At 41.1% G+C, this 20,703-nt stretch overlaps 1 protein-coding gene across 7 annotated transcripts in view; it reads left to right on the forward strand.

Moving 5' to 3' along the window:
- The window catches only part of SIK3 (SIK family kinase 3), a 295,493-nt gene that overhangs the window by 265,183 nt on the left and 9,607 nt on the right, over nucleotides 1-20,703 (forward strand). For 2 of the 7 annotated variants that reach the window (XM_028517531.2, XM_036030099.1), the window contains 8 exons: nucleotides 1,741-1,811; nucleotides 3,974-4,117; nucleotides 7,750-7,900; nucleotides 8,625-8,747; nucleotides 9,010-9,095; nucleotides 9,560-9,669; nucleotides 10,681-11,017; nucleotides 11,649-12,532. In XM_028517531.2, coding sequence (XP_028373332.2) covers nucleotides 1,741-1,811; nucleotides 3,974-4,117; nucleotides 7,750-7,900; nucleotides 8,625-8,747; nucleotides 9,010-9,095; nucleotides 9,560-9,669; nucleotides 10,681-11,017; nucleotides 11,649-12,532 — 1,906 coding nt within the window. The remainder of the gene's footprint in view (nucleotides 1-1,740; nucleotides 1,812-3,973; nucleotides 4,118-7,749; nucleotides 7,901-8,624; nucleotides 8,748-9,009; nucleotides 9,096-9,559; nucleotides 9,670-10,680; nucleotides 11,018-11,648; nucleotides 12,533-20,703) is intronic. The other 5 variants (XM_036030100.1, XM_036030102.1, XM_036030098.1 and 2 more) reach the window with 4 other exon arrangements.

Below are 20,703 nucleotides of genomic sequence, written 5' to 3' on the forward strand. Positions count from 1 at the left end.
ACACACACACACACACACATATATATGTGTGTGTGTATATATATAAAATCTCCCACAGATTTAGTCAGTCGTCCCAAAATGAAATTGTCTTGACTCTTTGAAACCTGTTTCTCTTCCAGGTTTCAAAGAGTCAAGTGCTATTCATTGACACTCCCCTGGTTACACAAACTGGGGGTGTGGACTTTGTCTTTAAGTCTTCCCTCTCCCTTATTCCCCATATCAAATTATTTATCCAGTATCTATAAAGTCCATCTTCACTGCCCTACCTTAAGCCATTGTCATCCTTTGCCTACATTAAAACAGTGACCTCCTAACTGGCCTGCCACCAATACTTTTCATTCTGCAGCTAAAGTAAGCTAGATTTCTAAAATACAAATCTTGTAACACCATGTCCCTGCTTGAAATCATTCAGTGGGCCCTAGTTGGTGTGGCTCAGTGGATTAAGTGACGGCCTGCAAGCGAAAAGGTCTCCAGTTCAATTCCCAGTCAGGGCACATGCCTGGGTTGCGGGCCATGTCCCCAGTAGGGGGCTCCTGAGGGGCAACCACACATTGATGTTTCTCCCTCTCTTTCTCCTTCCCTTCTCCTCTCTCTACAAATAAATAAATAAAATCTTTTTTTGTTTGTTTTTAAAGAAATCATTCAGTGGTTTACCACTGCCCCTTCCTCAAAATAAAGTTTTAATGTGAGATGAAAGGTCGTTTATAACTGGCCACAGTGTTCTTCTCCTGCATCATTTGTAGCTACTTTCTGCCTAATCCTATTTTTGCCAGGCCTTACAGAATTGTAATGAGAGATCTGGAAATCCTAGAAACATTGAAACAATAAATTAGTCCAAAATTATTTTGTTTTATAATTGTTATCCATTTAAACAATGCTCTTTCAAAATCATTGAGGTATGATTTTTGCTCTGGTGCCTGAAGCATGGTAATTATGTGAGCCACAAGGCTGTTGCTAGCTATCAAGAATGCATAGCATTCCAGGGCATAAGCAGTGGGAAGAGTCACATTAAAGCATGCATTGTGATTTACGTGTTCCATTTACATGTTTTGGTGGGCAACAGAAACTTTAAAGCATTTCATTACAATTGTACAGTTGTATGTTATGTACTTTTAAAAAACTATCCAGCCTTTCTGGAGTTAAAGACATCTGAACTCTGGAAATAGCATTAATGTGCAACAACAGGTCACTTCTTAGACAGTCCAGGTAAACAAGCAGTTTCTGTATTTTCAGGTCCTCAACATACCTGCAGGCCTTTTCTCTCAGCCTAGAAACCTCAAAGGCTTATGATGCCTTTTCTTCTTTGCTTGCTAGCTCCTACTCATCTTTCAGGTCTCAGGTTAGGTGTCACCTCCTCCAAGATGGGACTTCCTTGAGTCCCATGTGGCCCATAGAGGACTTGGTTATGCTGTTTTAAAATTATCTGTTTACTTGTCTCTATCCTGCACTAGACTATAAAAGAAGGGCAAGAACTACATCTGTTAACTCACATTTTACCCTGGAACACAGTAGGTATTCACCTCTTTGTTGATAGATGAATGAAAGTGAATCAGAGGAAGAATTCAAAATTTAAATCACCTGAACAAGATAAAAATGGAAAAATTAAAAGGCACATGAAAGTTCTGAATAGTTCAGGGGTCCTAAGAAAAGTTTTGTAAATAAGAAAATTAACAGACCTGCCCCAAGTTGAGTTTCCAGAAGAAGCACCACCTTGAGCTTTGCCTTTCTATCTCTCTTCAGGCAGTGCCAGCAGTTACCCCTGTGGACGAGGAGAGCTCAGATGGGGAGCCTGATCAGGAAGCTGTGCAGAGGTAATGTGGCATCTGGCAGTGCTTATAGAAAGTCCTTGGGCAAGCTCCTTCTACAACCAGTGAAAGGTCACGTCTGCCCAGAGAGGTAGTACATTGCAGCTACAACATTTGTGTGGTCTCTGTGCTTAAGCCAGATGGCATGTTCCTCCCTGATGGAAGTAACAGAAGACTACCCAGAAAATTTCATTTCTATAAGCACCATTGGAAGTCCCCTATGTGACTACATTAACCATAAGAACTTTTTCCCTCCTCCCTCCTACCTTCCTTGCCTCCCTGCCAAAAACTGCTTACCGAAAAGAAATTGGAAATTTGAGATATGACAGAGATCCTAGCTAGTCTGGCCATGGATCTGTGGCATAGATTCTTCCTTTCCAGGAGAATGAATACCTTTTGTACTGTTTGCTGTGTGCTGCTTCCATCTCCATGTACCAACAAAGAGATACTGAAAAAGAATATTGGATTTGGGCTAGGGGCAGATGCAGATGTCCATGGTTCACAGAGCTTTGCTGAGTAATGCCTGATTCACAGAAAACAGCAGTAACCATCAGGCATGCTGTACAATTCATTTCACCTCAGTTCCATCAGCCATGCTCCTCAGCCCCAAGCATGCGTCCTTGTGGGAGTTACCATTCTTATTTTCTGTGGAGGGGGGTTTGGCCAGAATCCAGCATGTATTTTCCCAGAAATACAGGTATTCTTCAAGATTATATGTTTTTCCCTTGAGGGGAGTTGAAATAAAATGGTTTTCATAGGCTCTTGGGGAAACTTTGGGTGTCTTTATCGAATGGATATTAAACTACTAATGGCTTACTTTTTTGCAAGTTTACATACCCTTAATTAAACTCTGTAGTGTGGTAACTTTTTTTAGCTTAACGAATGAAGCAAGACCACTTTTTAAGAACCTAATAGTTGCTAGCCAGTACTCTCTTCCTACCCCGGTAGCTCTGTATGAAAGCTACTATTCAAAAAGAAACTGGTCTCATGTGGAAAGAAGAGTGGAGAACAGGGAGTGTTGGCATGTGGGTCAGCTCCTTCTACAGCTTAGCCAATAAAAGAAAAATCATGGTAACTTTTTCTCTTGATGCTATTGTTTCTGTAGTTTGCTGATTAACAGGGTATATGAAGTTGCAAATGGGTCCTGCTGGTGTCCTGAAGAGAAATTAGGAAATTTAACTGCCTCCCTACTTTAATTAGACAGCAATATTTCATTTTATCTTCTTTGTCTTGGACTTTACTTCCTTGAGCCTCATCTTCTTTAGACCAACATTTAAAGAGTAAAATAGTGCCCATTAGTTTTGAGGCAATGAAAAGGAATAACGCTTGTTTCATGCATTCCCAAAAAGAGCAGCAGTGGTAGAGGAAAGAATCAGAGGAAGGGGGTCCAATGTCTTCCCACTGGTATGGACCACACGATAGATTTGAAAGATCTTCAGATTAAAAGCATCAACTTGTCAACTTTTCAGTTTCTGAAACTTCTGTTTTCTTGCCTTGCCTTTTCCCCCCTCAAAAACAATTCTAAACATTCCATGTTGTTTCATTTCTTCATCCTCTAGACAATGTTGGTTGCCAGGGAACATTATCAGTTTGTCTTCTCTGATGATCGAGTTATAGTCAGGGGCATGAGGGAAGGGGTGGTTTTAGAATTTACTGTCCCTGAATGGAAGGATCTGTTTTCTAAGACTTGTAATGAAGTCATTCACAAAAGCTGGGGACCAGTGGGACCCAGAGACGTAAGTGGAACCCTTCTTAATATCTCCCTTGGCTCATCTCTAGGAATAATCCTTAGGGGCTCATTCTTTCCAACTTACATTTTTTGAAATTTGGGGGGGCAAGAATAAAATTAACAAGTAGAAAATAAATTCTTCTGTTGAATGGAATGAAATAAGGAAAATGTAGTTTATGAACTACATCTGCTTTCTGTCTTCTCTTTAATGGCTGCTCTTAGGTCCAAAATTCAGCCACTTCAATGATAAGCCAACTTTTGCTGGCCAGTTGGACATGCTTCACTTTCATCCAGTCAGGGAGATCTGTTTGCCATGGATCCTTTTTTGAGCAGTGGCACTATTTCATTCTGAGTCCTTTAGATTAACTCCTAATGCTTCTTGCTGAGGAATATTCCTGTCTGTCTTCTTTACTATGAAATGTGCTCCTGCTTGTTGCAGGTACTTGGCAAATAGGTCCAAAAGACATACACTGGCCATGACCAACCCTACAGCTGAGATCCCACCGGACCTACAACGGCAGCTAGGACAGCAGCCTTTCCGTTCCCGGGTCTGGCCCCCTCACCTGGTACCTGATCAGCATCGGTGAGTAGCCACATGAGCTATGTGAGCTCCTTGAAGTTCATCAGACAGGCACCCTTCTGGCTAGTCTTAACAGTGATGGTAACCAGCATTGAAGCTTTAAATAGCATCTTGAGCTTACATCTTCTCAGCTCCTTGGACTAAGCAGTACACAGCAATTTGAGATTCTTCTTCCTATTACCTCGTAGACATGTTTATTGTCTGCACTTGATTCTTGTGATTTTCACTGTTGACTCATAGGTGAAATTGAACTTGAAGCCTACAAGGAGGTAAAGCTCTCAGAGGGCCAATTGGAAATAAGAGGATTTCTGGCCATATTAATAAACTTGGCCTTTAATAAGCCATCGCCTTCAAAAGAATGAGCATTTTTTTTATCACGTTACCACTGAACAATGAGCTAGGATATGGAGGAGGATACATCTCTTTGTCAATGGTAGAGCAGCTACTACATTCTCTTGATTGTTGTGCTTGAAAAGTCATTCTTGCAATATTTTGATGGCAAATTCTTTAGGGTTCTGTCACATTTATAATTCATTCTCTTGAAGAAATAAAAAACTAACCATACCTGGCCAAGAAAACTTCACAAAATTGAATCCAAGTAAACCTAGAAGCAAAGAGGAATGACGCTTTGCTACATTAAGATGATTATATTTTGTGAATACCTTGATGACTACAAATCTTAGCTGTGTTATTCTGAAAACATCCCCAAGCTAATAGGTCACACTTTCAAAGCCACCCCTGTTTGCTAGAGCTTATTTGAATCTTTTTCAGAGGACAATGGAAAGCATTCTTACTTGAGAAGATTGAAAAGCAGTCAGATTTCAAGAAAATTAAGTTTATAAATGTACTCTTATTAAATCTGGCAACCAGTTCATCCTGGCAAGCATGACAGTGTTTTTTATTGTGACTGGTTACCCACTGGGCATCGATGTCATCAGCAAAGACAGGTGAACTCTGAGCAGACTGAGATATAATTAATGCCACGTTGGAATTCTGAAAGAAGGAAGATAAACTTTTATAAACAACCATGAATAACTTAGTAAAAAATGGTCTGTTAGTATCAGGAATGACAATTCTCAAAATTCTGATGGCACAGAAAGACAATATTTTTCTAAGGAAAATCCTTTAGGACCTACGTCATTACGGTACTGCATCAAAAGGTTCTTTGAGTGATTATTAGAAACTGCCAGTCCACCCCATAAATTTTCTATGATTTCTTAATAACTCTGGGCTCATTATTATTACTTAAGAGACCCTTTACCACTGTATTTCTCCTTGTTTCAGTCTTCCTGTCCTCCACAGCCTGATACTTAATTTTTCAGCCCTTGTCAGGTTTAGCTGAAATCCTTTGGGTATCCTTGTTTAATTCGAAGTGTTCCTCAGGAGGTATTGTTATCAGAGAACCATGAAGATCAGCACATCGCCACAGTTAGCCTTTATTACAGATTCTATCTATATCCTGTTTATATTTGTTACTAATGGAATACTACATTGGCTCATAACTCAGTGTATGTGGTTTCCACCCTGCCTGCAGTCATTGTCAGGACCTTGCCTGCTAAAAGTCTGTCTGCTGTCTTGTTTTCCGGTGGTCAAGCAAGTTTGAATTGAAATAAATGCTTTATGAGTGGCAGATTGGGTAAAGTGGAACATTTATGCAAACCCAGCACGTATCATACATGAGACTAAAGTTAGTCTACAATGGAAAAGAGAAACTTTCCAAGGCTGTAAAACACTGAAAATTGGTGGCCTAGCAGATTATTGGATTCCTTGTATTTTTTTCAGAGGAAAGGACTCAAGAACAGCAAATATATATATCCTTCTGAGGAATAATAGATGAACAAAAGCATTGAGACAAAGTGGAGTCTGATCAACCTTTTTAATTTTGGAAGTGTGTAATTTGAAATTTTTAAAGTTTTTAAGTGTAATTAAAAAAAACTAACATAAGATAGATCTTATCTAGGTGAGGAATTAATCCCTGTTTGAAAAGTGTAGTGAGAATATCAGCCTAATATGAGGCTTACTTGATTTTGAACATGATTGATTATAAAAATAAAATAGTTGATACTGTCAGTGCTTCCAAAATGAGCAACTGCATTAGGACTGTTCCTCTGAAGTTACTGTGCTGGGTTGACCTGGGTGTCAGTCTATTTATGCCCTGAGCTTCTGGAAAAGTCAACTCCCTGGAACTGGGAGTACTGCTTGGATGGGAAAATGGGTTTTGTGCAGATGGACTGCATTAACTACTTGAAGAACACAGCTTTCTGAGTGAATCAGAAATGTGTCCCATTTTTAGAAAAAATTGAAAGTGTAAGAATCAAATTTGAGGAGAAAACAATATTTGGTTGCTTTAACTCCCAAGTTAAAACAGAAGTAAGAAGTACTGAGGAAATGCCTCTAAAAGCAGCTTTTGTGATCACTGTTTTTGGAGTGTGTCTGCTGAAATAATTTGTCTCTTGTGTTACTGAAAGAAATATATATTTATGCTCATTTCACTAGCCCACTACTGTGTCAAGCTTCAGGTAGAGTCTGAAACAGAATTCATCATTTGAAAGGAGGGCATAGAGGGCTTTCACTTGCTGCCAGAACTTGTTTGACCTCTGCACAGTCATCAGACTCTTCTTCCTCCCTGTCTTTATTGTATCTGAACTTGATTGTTAATTTGCTTCCTTAGTCTTGGTTCTGTTTCAGTCTAGAATAACTGGCAAGGTGATACCTCATTTCACTCATAGTTCACTGTGATATCATCTCTGGCTGGGCATGAAACCTTGATCCTTTCCATCAGCTGCTGGAATGCTGCTTTGGCAGTCTTTTATCTGCTTAACCCATAAACATCTCTGTCTGATTAGGTCACAAGAGTAGGCATTAGCTTCTAACCCTGATCCTGTCTCAGGCATTCCTTATCAATAGCTTGTTCTTTCTTTCTGTAAGATATTGGCTGTGTTCTGATTGATCAGTGGAGTTTTTGAAGGTAATTCACATGAATAATCTTTCATTAAGAGGTTAGAAGAGCGGTTAATTTTCACAGTAGGTAACCTTATTTGCTTTGCAAGATTTTGAGGTCCACATTCTTAAGAATGTGCTATCTCAGCTTGGAATTAAAAGTCCCCATTGCCCTTCTAGCACAGAACCTGTTCATTCCAGTCCAGACCATTGACCACAAAGCTAACTGTAATTTCCTTCGGGTCATACAGAGCTTACTGCTCAGAGAAAACTTTGAGTCAAACAGTGAATTTTAGATTTCTAAAAGCACTAGATAAAGACACAATGAGTAAAAAAAAATAAATAAATAAGAGTTTTTATAATAGCTTGGCCTGAGGGTTATAGAGAAGCTCTTCTTTCTGACCTGGTATATTTGTAAGAACTGGATATATTTGATCCCAGGACAAGACCTCACCAGATGTAGCAATTAAGCCAACCCAAGGTAAGTGGAAATGGAAGCTGTATACCTGGATCCCTCTAACAGGGGAGTAGACTAGGGTAACAACTGGCCTCTGGATATGACATGGAAGTGGCATCATATGCAGGGGCACCGAGGCAGCCAGCCATCTTTGTGTCCATCTTGAACAGGAGTCCTTAGGTGATTTGGTCAAATCCCCTGAGTCCTAGCCCCTAACCTTCTCTTCCCATATATTCAGCTCTACATACAAGGACTCCAACACCCTGCACCTCCCTACAGAGCGTTTCTCCCCTGTGCGCCGGTTCTCAGATGGGGCTGCAAGCATCCAAGCCTTCAAAGCTCACCTGGAAAAAATGGGCAACAACAGCAGCATCAAACAGTTGCAGCAGGTAATGGAAGAAATGGCACACATCTCTGGAGAAGCATGGGTTACAGAGACTACTTCCATCCCCTTCACATCAGCAGTGCATTAGTTTTATAGGTTCAAAGCCATACAGCCTTCTAATGTTCTTTGCTTGCTTGTTCTGGTCAGCTTCCCTCAGGAACAAATTTGCTTATCCCATGAAGGAACTGAGTTTTCCTCCTGTCTCTGCAATTTATTAGAGAGGAACTTCTGGACTTGGATTTTGGTGGGAAGCACCAGGGAAGGTACTTGTAAGCACCCCTTGCATTGCTCTCAGAAGAGAGCAATGGGCACTGGGTCTTGTGGGAGTTTGTTTAGTATTGCTACCACTTGGCATACTCTCCAGTTGGTATGGAATGGTGCTTGCAGAGGAAGGAAATATACCTTCAGACCTCTAAACTAGTTTCCTTTCTGCCTTCCTGATGACCGGATTTCAAGAGGCATATTCTTTGTACATGGACTTCACACTGGACATTTTCACTTGTATACAGACACCATCCTTGGTATTTTCCACTAGTTCATGCAGAACAAAGTGTGAATATATATTTAGTATATAAATACCTATATAAATGGATGAGTTGCTCATCGAGTATACTGTTCTCTTGTGGCTCTTTCTTCCCATGAGACCTTAGGGCAGATCTGCATCTGCTGACATCACTGCATGGGTGGGCCTGGCTGTATCCCATCTGTATTATCTGCCTTCCCTTCAGGAGTGTGAGCAGCTGCAGAAGATGTACGGGGGGCAGATTGATGAAAGAACCCTGGAGAAGACCCAGCAACAGCATATGTTATACCAGCAGGAGCAACACCATCAAATTCTCCAACAGATTCAAGTAGGCTTTCGTTCTTTGCTCTCCCCTACTTGTTTAGACTTTGCTTTCAGGCTGATTTGTCTGTGAATTTTGGAGGAGATCGTGTAGAGCAAAATGGAGTTGAATTATGTTCATGGTTGACACATTCAGGTAAAAGTAGACTTTTTGATGAACAACAAAAGCATACATCTCAATGGCAGTTCTTTCTTTTCTTTCCCTGAGAATAGCTCATGTTAATCTTCACACTCACAACTATTTTTCTCTTTTCCTCCATATGTTTTAGGATTCTATCTGTCCTCCTCAGCCTTCTCCACCTCTTCAAGCTACATGTGAAAATCAGCCAGCCCTCCTCACCCACCAGCTCCAGAGGTAATGAATCATTTTGTTCTGCGCCTAAGCCATTGTCTCTATAGCCTGGTATCCTTGGCCTGCCTTCTATGGGAGATAACGGACTGACTTTAACTTTCATCTTGGAAAACTTACTTGAAAAGCAGAGAAACCAATTTAAATTTCATCAGCCTTCCTAAACCCTGACTTCCTGTGCCACTTCATTTTCTTAGCCACATGAATAAAGTAATCTGACATCTAATACAGAAGGTCAGACACAGGCCCACAGTGACCTCTGCCTATTGTTCTGGGAAGTCCTGGAAAGTAATCTGTAGATAGGTTTTAAGTAGACTGTGATGGGTGGTTTACGTATGTTGTTATAGACTGGAGGTTTATGAAAACTGAAAAAATAGCTGCTGCTTAAGTGTATTATATGGCTGAAGCTAATTTCAAGGTTATACTGTCACCTCAGGAAATTTACTTACCTAGTTTTGTTGTTTTTTAAGGTTAAGGATTCAGCCATCAAGCCCACCCCCCAATCACCCCAACAATCATCTCTTCAGACAACCCAGTAACAGTCCTCCCCCCATGAACAGTGCCATGATCCAGTCTCATGGTAAGTGGAAAGGTTTACACTGAAACCATACTATGCCACGTGAAAAAAGTGAGTCGTCATTTGGAATGCCACAGGCAATTGATTTGAATGACAGAGTAACATAGTATTTAAGGGTGTGGGTTTTGGCTTAGACTGCCTTGGCTTCAGGCCTGTTTCTACCAACTCCTTAGCTATGAAACCTCAAATAAGCTATTTAATTTCAGTTTACCTCAGCTTCCTCAAATGTAAAATAGGGATGATAATAGTAATTAATGAATAAATATATGCACTTGAAACAGTCTCTGGCACAAAATAGTCCTCAGAAAAGGTTAACTATTAATATAGTTTTAATAATAAAACACCCTCCAACTCTATAAAATAAAAAGCTCCTATCAGAACGTTCCTTATTATCATGCCTCCTTTAGTTATTCATTGTACATGTGGGTCCTCTCTTGTGGGTGTTTAGATGGAGGTAAAGATAAGTATACTCTAATTAGTATGGGTCTTTTAGAGACCAGCAGTAGGAGGATTTAGCATTCAAAAACTGGTAATCTCTTACATAATGCGACACAGTCTAGATCCCCTGGACAGTCTGAATTGGTCTCTATATTCTTCCTACTCAAGGTAGGGTTCCCTGACCAACAACCTCAGCAGGAAAATTAGAATCTCAGGCCCATTCCAGACCTGCTAAATCAGAATCTGCATTTTAGCAAGACCCCTAGGCCATTCATATGCACATTAGAGTTTGAAAAACACTGTTCTAAATCATGGAATAATCCATGGACCAACTTCCACAGCAACTTATTAGAAATACTAATCCATGGGGCTCCAGCCTGACCTACTAAATCAGAATTCTGTGGGTAGGGCCCAGAAATCTGTGTTTTGACAGGTCCTGCAGATGAGCTTTATGCACACTAAAGTTTGAGAGGTACTGCTCTAAATGGTATGGTTTGTTATCTTCATTGGCCCCCATTGCTTCCAGCTGGCAGGTACCCTGAACATTCAGTCACTCTGATGTATCTTTCTCTCTAGGTGCTGCATCTCCCTCCCAGTTTCAAGGCTTACCCTCCCGCAGTACGATCTTCCAGCAGCCACCTGAGAACTGTTCTCCTCCCAATGTGGCACTTACCTGCTTGGGCATACAGCAGCCTGCCCAGTCCCAGCAGGTGACCATCCAAGTACAGGAGCCTGTTGACATGCTTAGCAACATGCCAGGGACAACTTCGGGCTCTGCTGGGCGGGGCGTCTCCATTAGCCCCAGTGCCAGTCAGATTCAGATGCAGCACCGTGCCAGCCTGATGGCTACTTTCAACTACGGCCACCGGCCCTTGTCTAAGCAGCTCAGTGCTGACAGTGCAGAGGCCCACAGGTAAGGCTAACTAAAGTTACCCAGCCAGCTGTCCAAGTGATCCAGGAGGGAGAAAGCTCCTTAGCAGGGCAAGAAAGGAGGAGGGAAGAAAAATGGGTTTAACTGGGCTATGCTTGTTTCACCCTTTCTAAATCAGAGTGGTGGGTTTGGGTGAATTTAAAACCTATTTATTGACCAAATAAGGGATCAAAATGCTAATGAGACAGGAGAGGAAAATTATAAAGTTATCTTACTGCAAAGTTATTTTTCTGCAAAGAAGAAAATGGTCTACTAGAGAAGCTGGTTAAAATGCCAGTTTTCCTTGTCTAGTCTTTGAGGATCCTTCCTTCTGTTACTTGTATTCTAAGAGATCGGTGCTTCTTACTAGCTTAAATGATGCTGTAAGATAGTGACTACCTTTAACCTAGAGCTGGGTCTATTATACACAGTGCCCTAAATCCCTTAGACATTACTGGGTAAGTGAGTGCAGGGATGAGTTGGGTTGGTGCATGCATCCCCATCTTCCCTGTCACTCCTCAGTTCTCTGTATCAGTGGAGCTTCCTACTCAGAAAGAGGAGTAGCTATTCTCCAGGGGAGCACAGTGCACTTGTTACATGGATGCCTGGTACTCACTCCCTTTTGTATCTGCAGCTTGAACGTGAATCGGTTCTCCCCTGCTAACTACGACCAGGCGCATTTACACCCCTACCTGTTTTCGGACCAGTCCCGGGGTTCCCCCAGCAGCTACAGCCCTTCAACAGGAGTGGGGTTCCCTCCAACCCCAGCCCTGAAAGTCCCTCCACTTGACCAATTCCCCACCTTCCCTCCCAGTGCACATCAGCAGCCACCTCATTATACCACGTCAGCACTGCAGCAGGCCCTGCTGTCCCCCACGCCGCCAGACTACACAAGACACCAGCAGGTACCCCACATTCTCCAAGGACTGCTCTCTCCCCGGCATTCGCTCACCGGCCACTCGGACATTCGGCTGCCCCCAGCAGAGTTTGCACAGCTCATTAAAAGGCAACAGCAACAGCGACAACAGCAGCAGCAGCAGCAAGAATACCAAGAATTGTTTAGGCATATGAACCAGGGGGATGCTGGGAGTCTGGCTCCCAATCTTGGGGGACAGAGTATGACAGAGCACCAGGCTTTACCATATCAAAATACTGACTCATATCACCACCACCATACTAGCCCCCAGCATCTTCTACAAATCAGAGCACAAGAATGTATCTCACAGGTTTCCTCACCCAGCCCGACCCATGGTTATGCTCACCAGCCGGTACTCATGCCTTCAGAGAGCATGGAAGAGGAGTGCTCATGCGAGGGGGCCAAGGATGGCTTTCCAGACAGGAAGAGTTCAGATGCATTGACCAAAGGTTGCCAAGACAGCCCCCTACTCCTGAGTACTGGCAGACCTGGGGACCCTGAATCTTTACTAGGAACTGTGAGTCATGCACAGGAATTGGGGATACATCCATACCGACATCAGCCAACTGCTGCATTCAATAGAAATAAGGTGTCCAGCCGAGGTAAGAGTCCCTTCAAGGTAAAAGTCCTGGGCCATTCTGCCCCAGTCGAATTAACTTAGTAATGTTATTTTTTTCAGCTAGTACTCTGTGTTCCTAAAAGAAAAAGAATTTCTGAGAAGACCTTCAGGACCTTTTGAGGGAGAAGCATGTAGGAAGTGGGAATTGGTGGGTAAGGGGTCTTAATTTTCAAAATTAAAAGCTTAGTGATAGAAACTTAACACATAGATAATACAATAAGTAAGTTATATTATTTCCCATATTCATGCCATGTTTTTTTACAATACAGAATTTCTTAACATCAGAATAGCCAACTTGAACTTACGCAATAGAAAAAAAGTCAACCAGTGGTAAGGAAATATAATTTAGATAAACATAGGTAAACATATTTAGGTAAATAACATTGGACCAAAATTCAAAGCGTCTCAGTTCTGAACTTGCTTCTGTCATGAATGTGACAACCTTATCACTTACACCTTCAGGTTCTTATTTTCCTCACCTGTGAAAAAGAGGCAAGAGGAGTGATTGTGCTTTACAGAGTATTTGGGAAGATTAAAACATATATATGTGTTTTTGTCTATATGTGATGTGTGTGCATGAGAGAGTAAGAAATGTAATCTGAAATTATATAAATGTGAGGTCTTAATATTATTACTCTGATCACTTCATTAATAAACTAAGAACAGAGTTACAGCATTGTAAGGGGCCCCATGTCATTTCATATTGTCTTTATAGTAAATGAGTACATTCATTTTCATTTGAGGGAAATTAATATTACCATCAGTAGATTATGCTAAAAAAATGTTGTTCCATTAATATTATAACATTCATCCTAAACAAAATCTGGATTAATATCCATCTTGTCATTATAGATCTTGAAAAATGAGTATATCCATAAATTTGCAATCCTGAAACTGAGCATTTCTTATATCCTTCCCTTCTTGAACCTACCTGCATCTCCTACAGTGTCTTTTAAAGTCAACACACAAAACTCAGCTGCTAGGCCCCATGGTGCAGGGCAAGACAGAAGACCTTACTCTAAATCAGTTTATGTGAGAAAGACTTGGTGCCTTCATGTTGTGCTCACTGTGCACTGACAGGGAGGGACATCTGGTTGCATAAAACACCTGTTAAATCCTTGGCTTTTGAACAGTTGGGTGCCATCCCACTTAGAGATGTGCACCAGTCAAATGTATTGTGAGAAGTTTCAGAACCAAGTCATATGTGGAATGGCTGACAGACCTGGAGATGTTTTAAATTGGGGGAAGTAAACTAAGGAGAATTATCATACCTCTTAGATGGAAGAAGGGATTTGACTTTTCTGGGTTCTTATTTGGGGGCAGAACCAAGATCAGAAGAGAAGTAGCAGCAAGTGTCAGCTCCCTAAGGACTTTTATAGGAAAGAATCTAGACTTCCAGTCTAGAAAGATGGAGGTGTAGGGAAACACACACTGCCTCTATGCACAACTAGGCAAAGACTACAACCAGACTGCAAAATAAATATCACCCAGAATTGTCAGAAAATCAAGCTGTGTTGAAGTCCAGCAACCAAGGATTTAAAGAAGCCACGTTCATCTAGGCAGGTTGGAGGGGCGGAGAAAGTGGAGTGGCACAGAGAAGCACGGAAATGGAATGGGTGGTCCCACAGCCATGCATGGTAGATAAAAAAATGAGAGGGATACCTTGGAAACAAGGGATCCCAGCCCTAGTCCAGACCACCCAGCCCAGGGTTCCAGTGCCAAGTATATAAGTCCCCATAACTTCTGGCTGTAAAAACCGGTAAGGATTGGGGTAGTGGAACACACTGAGGGATTCTCAAAAGATTTCTCTTACAGGGCCCACAGTAGACTTAGGTCTCGTGCAGACCCACACCCTCTGGAATTTGGCACCAGGGCAACAGCTGGAATGGCATTAGTGGCACATGGGGAGAAAGTGAAATGTGAGTGCTGGGAGATAGCTTTCTCCAGGGCAAAACTCTAGAGGCCACACAACAGCACTGCCCCCTCTGTTGCTATATCCCCACACAGAGCAATAGAGCAGTGGCACGTGTTGCTCCTTACATAAGGCTCCACCCCATACAACTTAACAGGTGTGCTTTTCTACAATAGGCCACACTACTAAGACAGGGAGTCCAAGCAGCTCTACCTAACATACAGAAACAAACACAGGGAGGCTGCCAAAATGAGGAGACAAAGAAATACAGCCCAAATGAAAGAATATAACAAAACTCCAGAAAAATAACTGAGTGAAATGTAGAAAAGTAACCTATCAAACATACAGTTCAAACAGTGGTTATCAGGGTGCTCCAGGAACTCACTGAGTACTGCGATGGCATAAAAAAGACCCAGGCAGAAATGACAGCTGCATTAAGTGAAATAAATAAAAATCTTCAAGGAACCAACAGTGGAGGAGATGAAGCTGAGAATCAAATCAACGATTTGGAAAACAAGGAAGAAAAAATCAATCAGAATTGCAGGAAGAAAAAAGAATTCAAGAAAACAAGGATAGACTTAGGAATTTCTGGGACATCTCAAAACGTACCAACATCCAAATCATAGGGGTGCTGAAAGGAGAAGAGAAAGAGTAAGAAATTGAAAACTTATTTGAAAACAAATAATGAAAGAAAATTTGCCTAATTTGGTGAAGGAAATAGTCCAGGTCCAGGAAGCACAGAGAGTGCCAAACAAGATGAACCCAAAAAGGACCATACCAGAACACCTCCTACTTAAAATGCCAAAGGTTAAACATAAAGAGAATCTTAAAAACAGCAACAGAAAAGCTGATACTTACCTATAAAGGGATTCCCATAAGACTGTTGATTGATTTCTCAAAAGAAACTTTGCAGCCTAGAAGGGACTGGCAAGAAATATTCAAAGTGATGAAAAGCAAGGACCTACAACCTAGAATATTCTGTCCAGCAAAGCTATCATTTAGAATTGAAGGGCAGGTAAAGTGCTTCCCAGACAAGGTAAAACTAAAGGAGCTTATCATTACCAAGCCATTACTATATGAATGCTAAAGGGAATTATATAAGAAAAGATCAAAATGATGAACAATAAAAGGGTAACAAATCCACAACTACCAATAACTGAATCCAAATAACAAACTAAGTAAACAACCAGAACAGAAGTGGAAGCGTAGATATGGAGATCATTTGGAGGGTTATCAGTTGGGAGGGGGAAGGGGGGAAATGGAAGGAAAGTACAAGGATTAAGAAGAACAAAATAAGATGGGTGGGGGGTGGGGGAGGTGTTAAGAACAGTATACATAATAGAGAAGCCAAAGAACTTATATGCATGACTCATGGACATAAACTACGAGAAGGGATTACTGGAGAGAATGGGGGTACCAGGTGGAGGAGGGCAAAAGGGAAAAAACAGATACAAGCATAATAGCATAATCAATAAAATATATTTAAAAGGAAAGTAAAAAAAGAACAATTCTAGCACAGGCTGTCTAGATAGCCTGGGAATTTTCTGTCCTAGCAGAGGCAGCATGGTGGTATTAGGAATGCTGTGGGAGACATTCTTGTATGAATGAAAGCTTTCATGAGATTAGCATACTATATTTGTAAAAAATGAACTTTAATAGGGTTTTCCATGTGCCAGACACCAAACACTACTCTCATATAAATTTATTGAATCCTCGTAATGACCATATATGGTAATAGCTCTCATCCCATCTTGTCAGTGAAACATCTGAGGCACAGAGTAAGTAATTTACCCCCAGGGTCAACAGCTAAGTGAGTAGGTGACATCTGAACGCAAGGGTCATTCAGTTCACTCTAGCATATACCTAATGAGCATGTCCTTGGTGTGCAGGGCACCAAGGAAAGAGCAGAGCTGGAGCAAATAGTGTACCTTCCCCATTCCCCCACCCTGGATTGCCATGTATTGAAACACCTTTTGAAATGTTTTCGTACAAAAATTATTCTAATTTCTCTTCATTTTCCCCTCTGGTCTGACTCTTCTCTGCAGAAAGACTGGAGGGCTTGAATTCACCTACATCCTATAGCTGTCAAAGGAATCCCCCTTGTAGCGGGCTTGCTGACCTACTTAGTACCTAAACTAAGGCAGAATTTGTTCTGTCCAAGTGTGGGAGTACCAGAGGTGGGAGAGATTATTTCTCAATCAGAGGAATTAGTTCTCAGCCGGCAGTCAGTGGCATTTGAATTGAGTATGATGGATGAAGATTTTGCCATTTGGATTTCAGAGAGAAGTATGAGGAAAGACCAGTGGATAAGAATGTATCGGGGATGTTTTGAGGGAATAACAAGCAGGCTTGGTTGGTTTTTGAGAGTAGTGTACATGAAGGAACCTAGTAGGAGTTAAGGACAGAGATTTCCTAAAATCCAGAGTATGGTCTAGATCCATCTGCAATGTGCCAGGACAGTAGTGGCACATTACTCAGTTCTGCTGGTTGTAAATCAGTACACAATTCTGTAAGTCAGTCATGCCCCTTTTAAATCTAAGACCTTCACTTCAGGCCAGAACTTCAGGGTTATAATTCTGACAATCTCTCTTCTTTCCCTAGCTGAGTTACTATCATTACCTCTCTCCTTCCTCTTCTCCCTACATTCTTACATCTACCACCATCACCACCATTCCCCCCTACAAACATCTTTTGTGCTTTCTGGAAGAAACCAGAGTAAGTCTATTCCTAAAGGTTTCAGCTCAACACTCTTCTGTCCTTTTGTTTCCTCATTATCAGCTTTGTAGGTATCTTCCCCTCAAAGTTCCCTTTTTCCTTAAATATTTTTTTCTGTTATCTTTGGTATAAGCTTTTCTAGAAGCTATAGTCTTAGCTCCTGCCAATGTATTATAGAGATTATCCTTTTTTCTACCCAGTTTACTCTAAACTTAATCTTCAACTTACCTACAGACTATGCTTGTTCTCACTTGAATACTGTTTATCTTTTCCTAATATCTGCTCCTAGTTTGTGACTTTTGGAACCACATATACAATTATCTGTAATGGATAAAGCCAGAAACTGTTACGTGTCTTTAGAATCCAGTATAGTGAAATAATGCAATAGAGAAACTAATGGTCTAAGGAAGCCCAATGCTGCTCAAAAGTTGAAATCCCTTCGAAGATGTGTATCTGTATGTTTAAAACAATTTTTTATCCTGGAAGTCCCCATTGTTCATAAACAACATGAGCTTACTCTGACTGGAGGCCTGACAGTGGGCCTGGCTGTAACCTCTCCTCCCTTTCTTCATCTGTGTACTTAGGGATGTTAAGCTAAATGCCCCTAAGAGAAGGAGGGTAGAATTAATGTTTGTAATAAATCTGCTCCATGCATGCTGCTTTCAAGTAGCTACTCGTTTCTTTTCACAACCATCTCGAGGTGTATAGATTATGTGATCCCTTTTACACTAGAAACTGAGACGCCACAATTTCCCTTCTTCAACCTGACATGATTCTTTTATTCTCTTAAAAACCCAAGAGCCCACAGTTTTACATTACCGAGAATCAAATAACCTGCTGTCACTTTTGTTAAGAAAGGATTGTGATGTTCTACCTCCACCACCATGTAGGCAAGTGGGGGAAGCTCACACTTATTTATCTCTTTGGATGTGGGGGCACTTGCTGTTTCCTTTAATGATACCTTAACCTCTGTAATTAACACACTGGTGCCAAAACACAACTTGTTATTTCCATGGTAGAGCAAATTCATTTATTGAATTACTGGGATTCACAGACTATGTTGTAGGTGCTGTGTGGAACGCATGGATGAAAAGTTAAAGAACCACCCTTGGGAAATTTATACCTGCTGGGGGAAAGGAAGGCAAGGTCATGAACAGTTTTAACTCAAAGTGCCCCCTAATGAGTGCTGTATAAGAGGCATGCAGTCATGTACCACATAAGGATGTTTTTGGCCAATGACGGACTGCATATATGATGGTGGTTTCACGAGATTATATGGAGCTGAAAAATTCCCATTGCCTAGTCATGTCATAGCTGTCATTATGTCTTAGCACAATGCCTTAAAATTGCCTGCAGTATCCAGTACAGTAACATGCTCTACCGGTTTGTACCTATAAGCAATAGGCTACACCATACAGCCCAGGTGTATAGTAGGCTCTACTACATAGGTTTGTATAAGTACACTCTATGACTTTTGCATGACAAAATCACATAACAGCACATTTCTCGGAATGTATTTCCATTGTTAAGTGATGTGAGACTATGATTATAAAAAGCAGATATAGTGTGATCTTTCTAAAATTTCTTAAGTGAAGATGAACAGGGATCACTGGTGTTAACACAAGGAAAACTAAATGCCATCTTGTCATTGTTCATGGTTACCTATTTATGGTTCTGAGTGCTGTCACTCAGTATGAAGCCAGGTGCTCCAGGGCACTATGTGCCCCATGCTGCCTGTCATCTGCCTAACTGCCACTACAGAAGTAGAATTAAGGGTTATCTTCTATACCTGATTTTTTTTTACTTTGCAAATTAATAATTACAACAGCATAACTGGTTTACCAGTGAGATTACCGACTTAAACTCACAAAGAAAACCACACCCTCTTCCTTGAGCCTAGTCAATGTCAGCAATATTAGTGGACTTCAGGCCTCAGAGTGAGGTAAAATGATAGGTTTGGAGGGTTCTCCTCAGAACTGTTAAGAAAAATATGCACACATGTCATTTCTCTCATTTTTTTCTTAAAACCTAGTAAATGAGTAAGGACAAGTCAACATTGACAGATTCAATAGAGAGTTGTGCAAGCTGCCCCAAAGCACAACTTACTTGTGCTTACTTGTGCGGTCCTTTATAATTTGTTAAATGCCCTTTCACACGTGTTGTCTTTTGAGCCCCCAAACAACTGTCATTTTTGAGACAAAGAATTGAGATTATGAGAGAGTAAATGGTTTACCTGATTTTGTACATTCTATTGGTGATGGAGTTAGATCCTGACTTCAAGTTTGCCGATTCCCTCACCTAATATTTTTTCCTTTATGCCTTCTCACCTTCCGTCCTATACCTCTCAAACATCTGCCAAGCAATAGCTGCCAGCCCTTACAGATCTTTGACTTGTGGATTATATTGAAACTTGAGCAGACAAAACCCTGGTTTGTTACCTGGCTCCTTTTTCATCTATTTTTTAACTTATATGTGTCTTTCCTAAATCAGAGGCTTCTTCACTGAAAATTAAAGTTTCATTAATTCATTTGTTCACTTACATATGGGGAAATTGTCTCCATAATTCTAGAAGTAAGGTCCTTGTTGATAAAATCACTTTCTTTGTTTTTGTCAACTGGTTCAGTAAGCCTTATCCCCTCAGAACTAACATCTCTGAAATGAGTATGAGTAATACCAGTCTTTATGATGTATCAAGCTCTAGTAAGCACTTTATATACCTGTGGAGTAAGTCCTGTATTACAGACAAAGAAACAGATCTCATCAAGTCAAGTTACTGTCCCACTCCCCAGGAATCCTGGTGAAGCCAGCATTCAAGCCCAGGTCTTCCTGACCCCAGAGCTGCGCTGGTGAGCTCTGGGTGGGAGAGTCAGGAAGGCTCGTCACATGGTTAGTCAAGCAATAGCTTGCTCTGTCTCTGGCGGCACTCAGGTATGTTGGCACCAGACCTGAAATCCAGGAGGAGAGCAGACAAGGAGGACAGTGTCCATGTGACCTTCCCAGAGTCAGGGCCAAAATGAGGGTGGGTATTTGGGTTTGGAGAAACCTCATTTTTAGGAATAAAAATAAATTCAAAAAAAGGGATGGGGGCAGAGGAGATTGTTCATCATACATGTTAAACACACACATTGAGGACTGTAGAAGAGGTGAGAAAGAATTATCAAGAACCAGGGCTTAAACATTTTGCTGGCTTTGCCATTTCCTCATGTTTGATAATGATTCTTTAAAAATCTTTAAACAGGAGAGCTCTTATGTTTGTCTTTGGGGAGCAAGGAGATGCAACTGATGAGATTTGCATCCAATTCTGTAATCCAGGGGGAAAAAAAGAAACCCAAGGAATTGAAAACGATGATGCTAGCTATCAGAGAAGAGAATATAGGCATTGAAAAATATTTTGAAAAAGTAAGAAGCAGCTATATGTTGCTTCTTGGCAGCAGAGACCAGAGAGCCATTTCCTCACTCCACAAAGCCATTGTTGCACCACTTTCTGCCAGTGGTTTTCCTTTGGCCCTGGGGCTAGCACATGAGCT

This window comes from Phyllostomus discolor, chromosome 6 (assembly GCF_004126475.2).
Source record: "Phyllostomus discolor isolate MPI-MPIP mPhyDis1 chromosome 6, mPhyDis1.pri.v3, whole genome shotgun sequence".
Lineage (NCBI taxonomy): Eukaryota > Metazoa > Chordata > Mammalia > Chiroptera > Phyllostomidae > Phyllostomus > Phyllostomus discolor.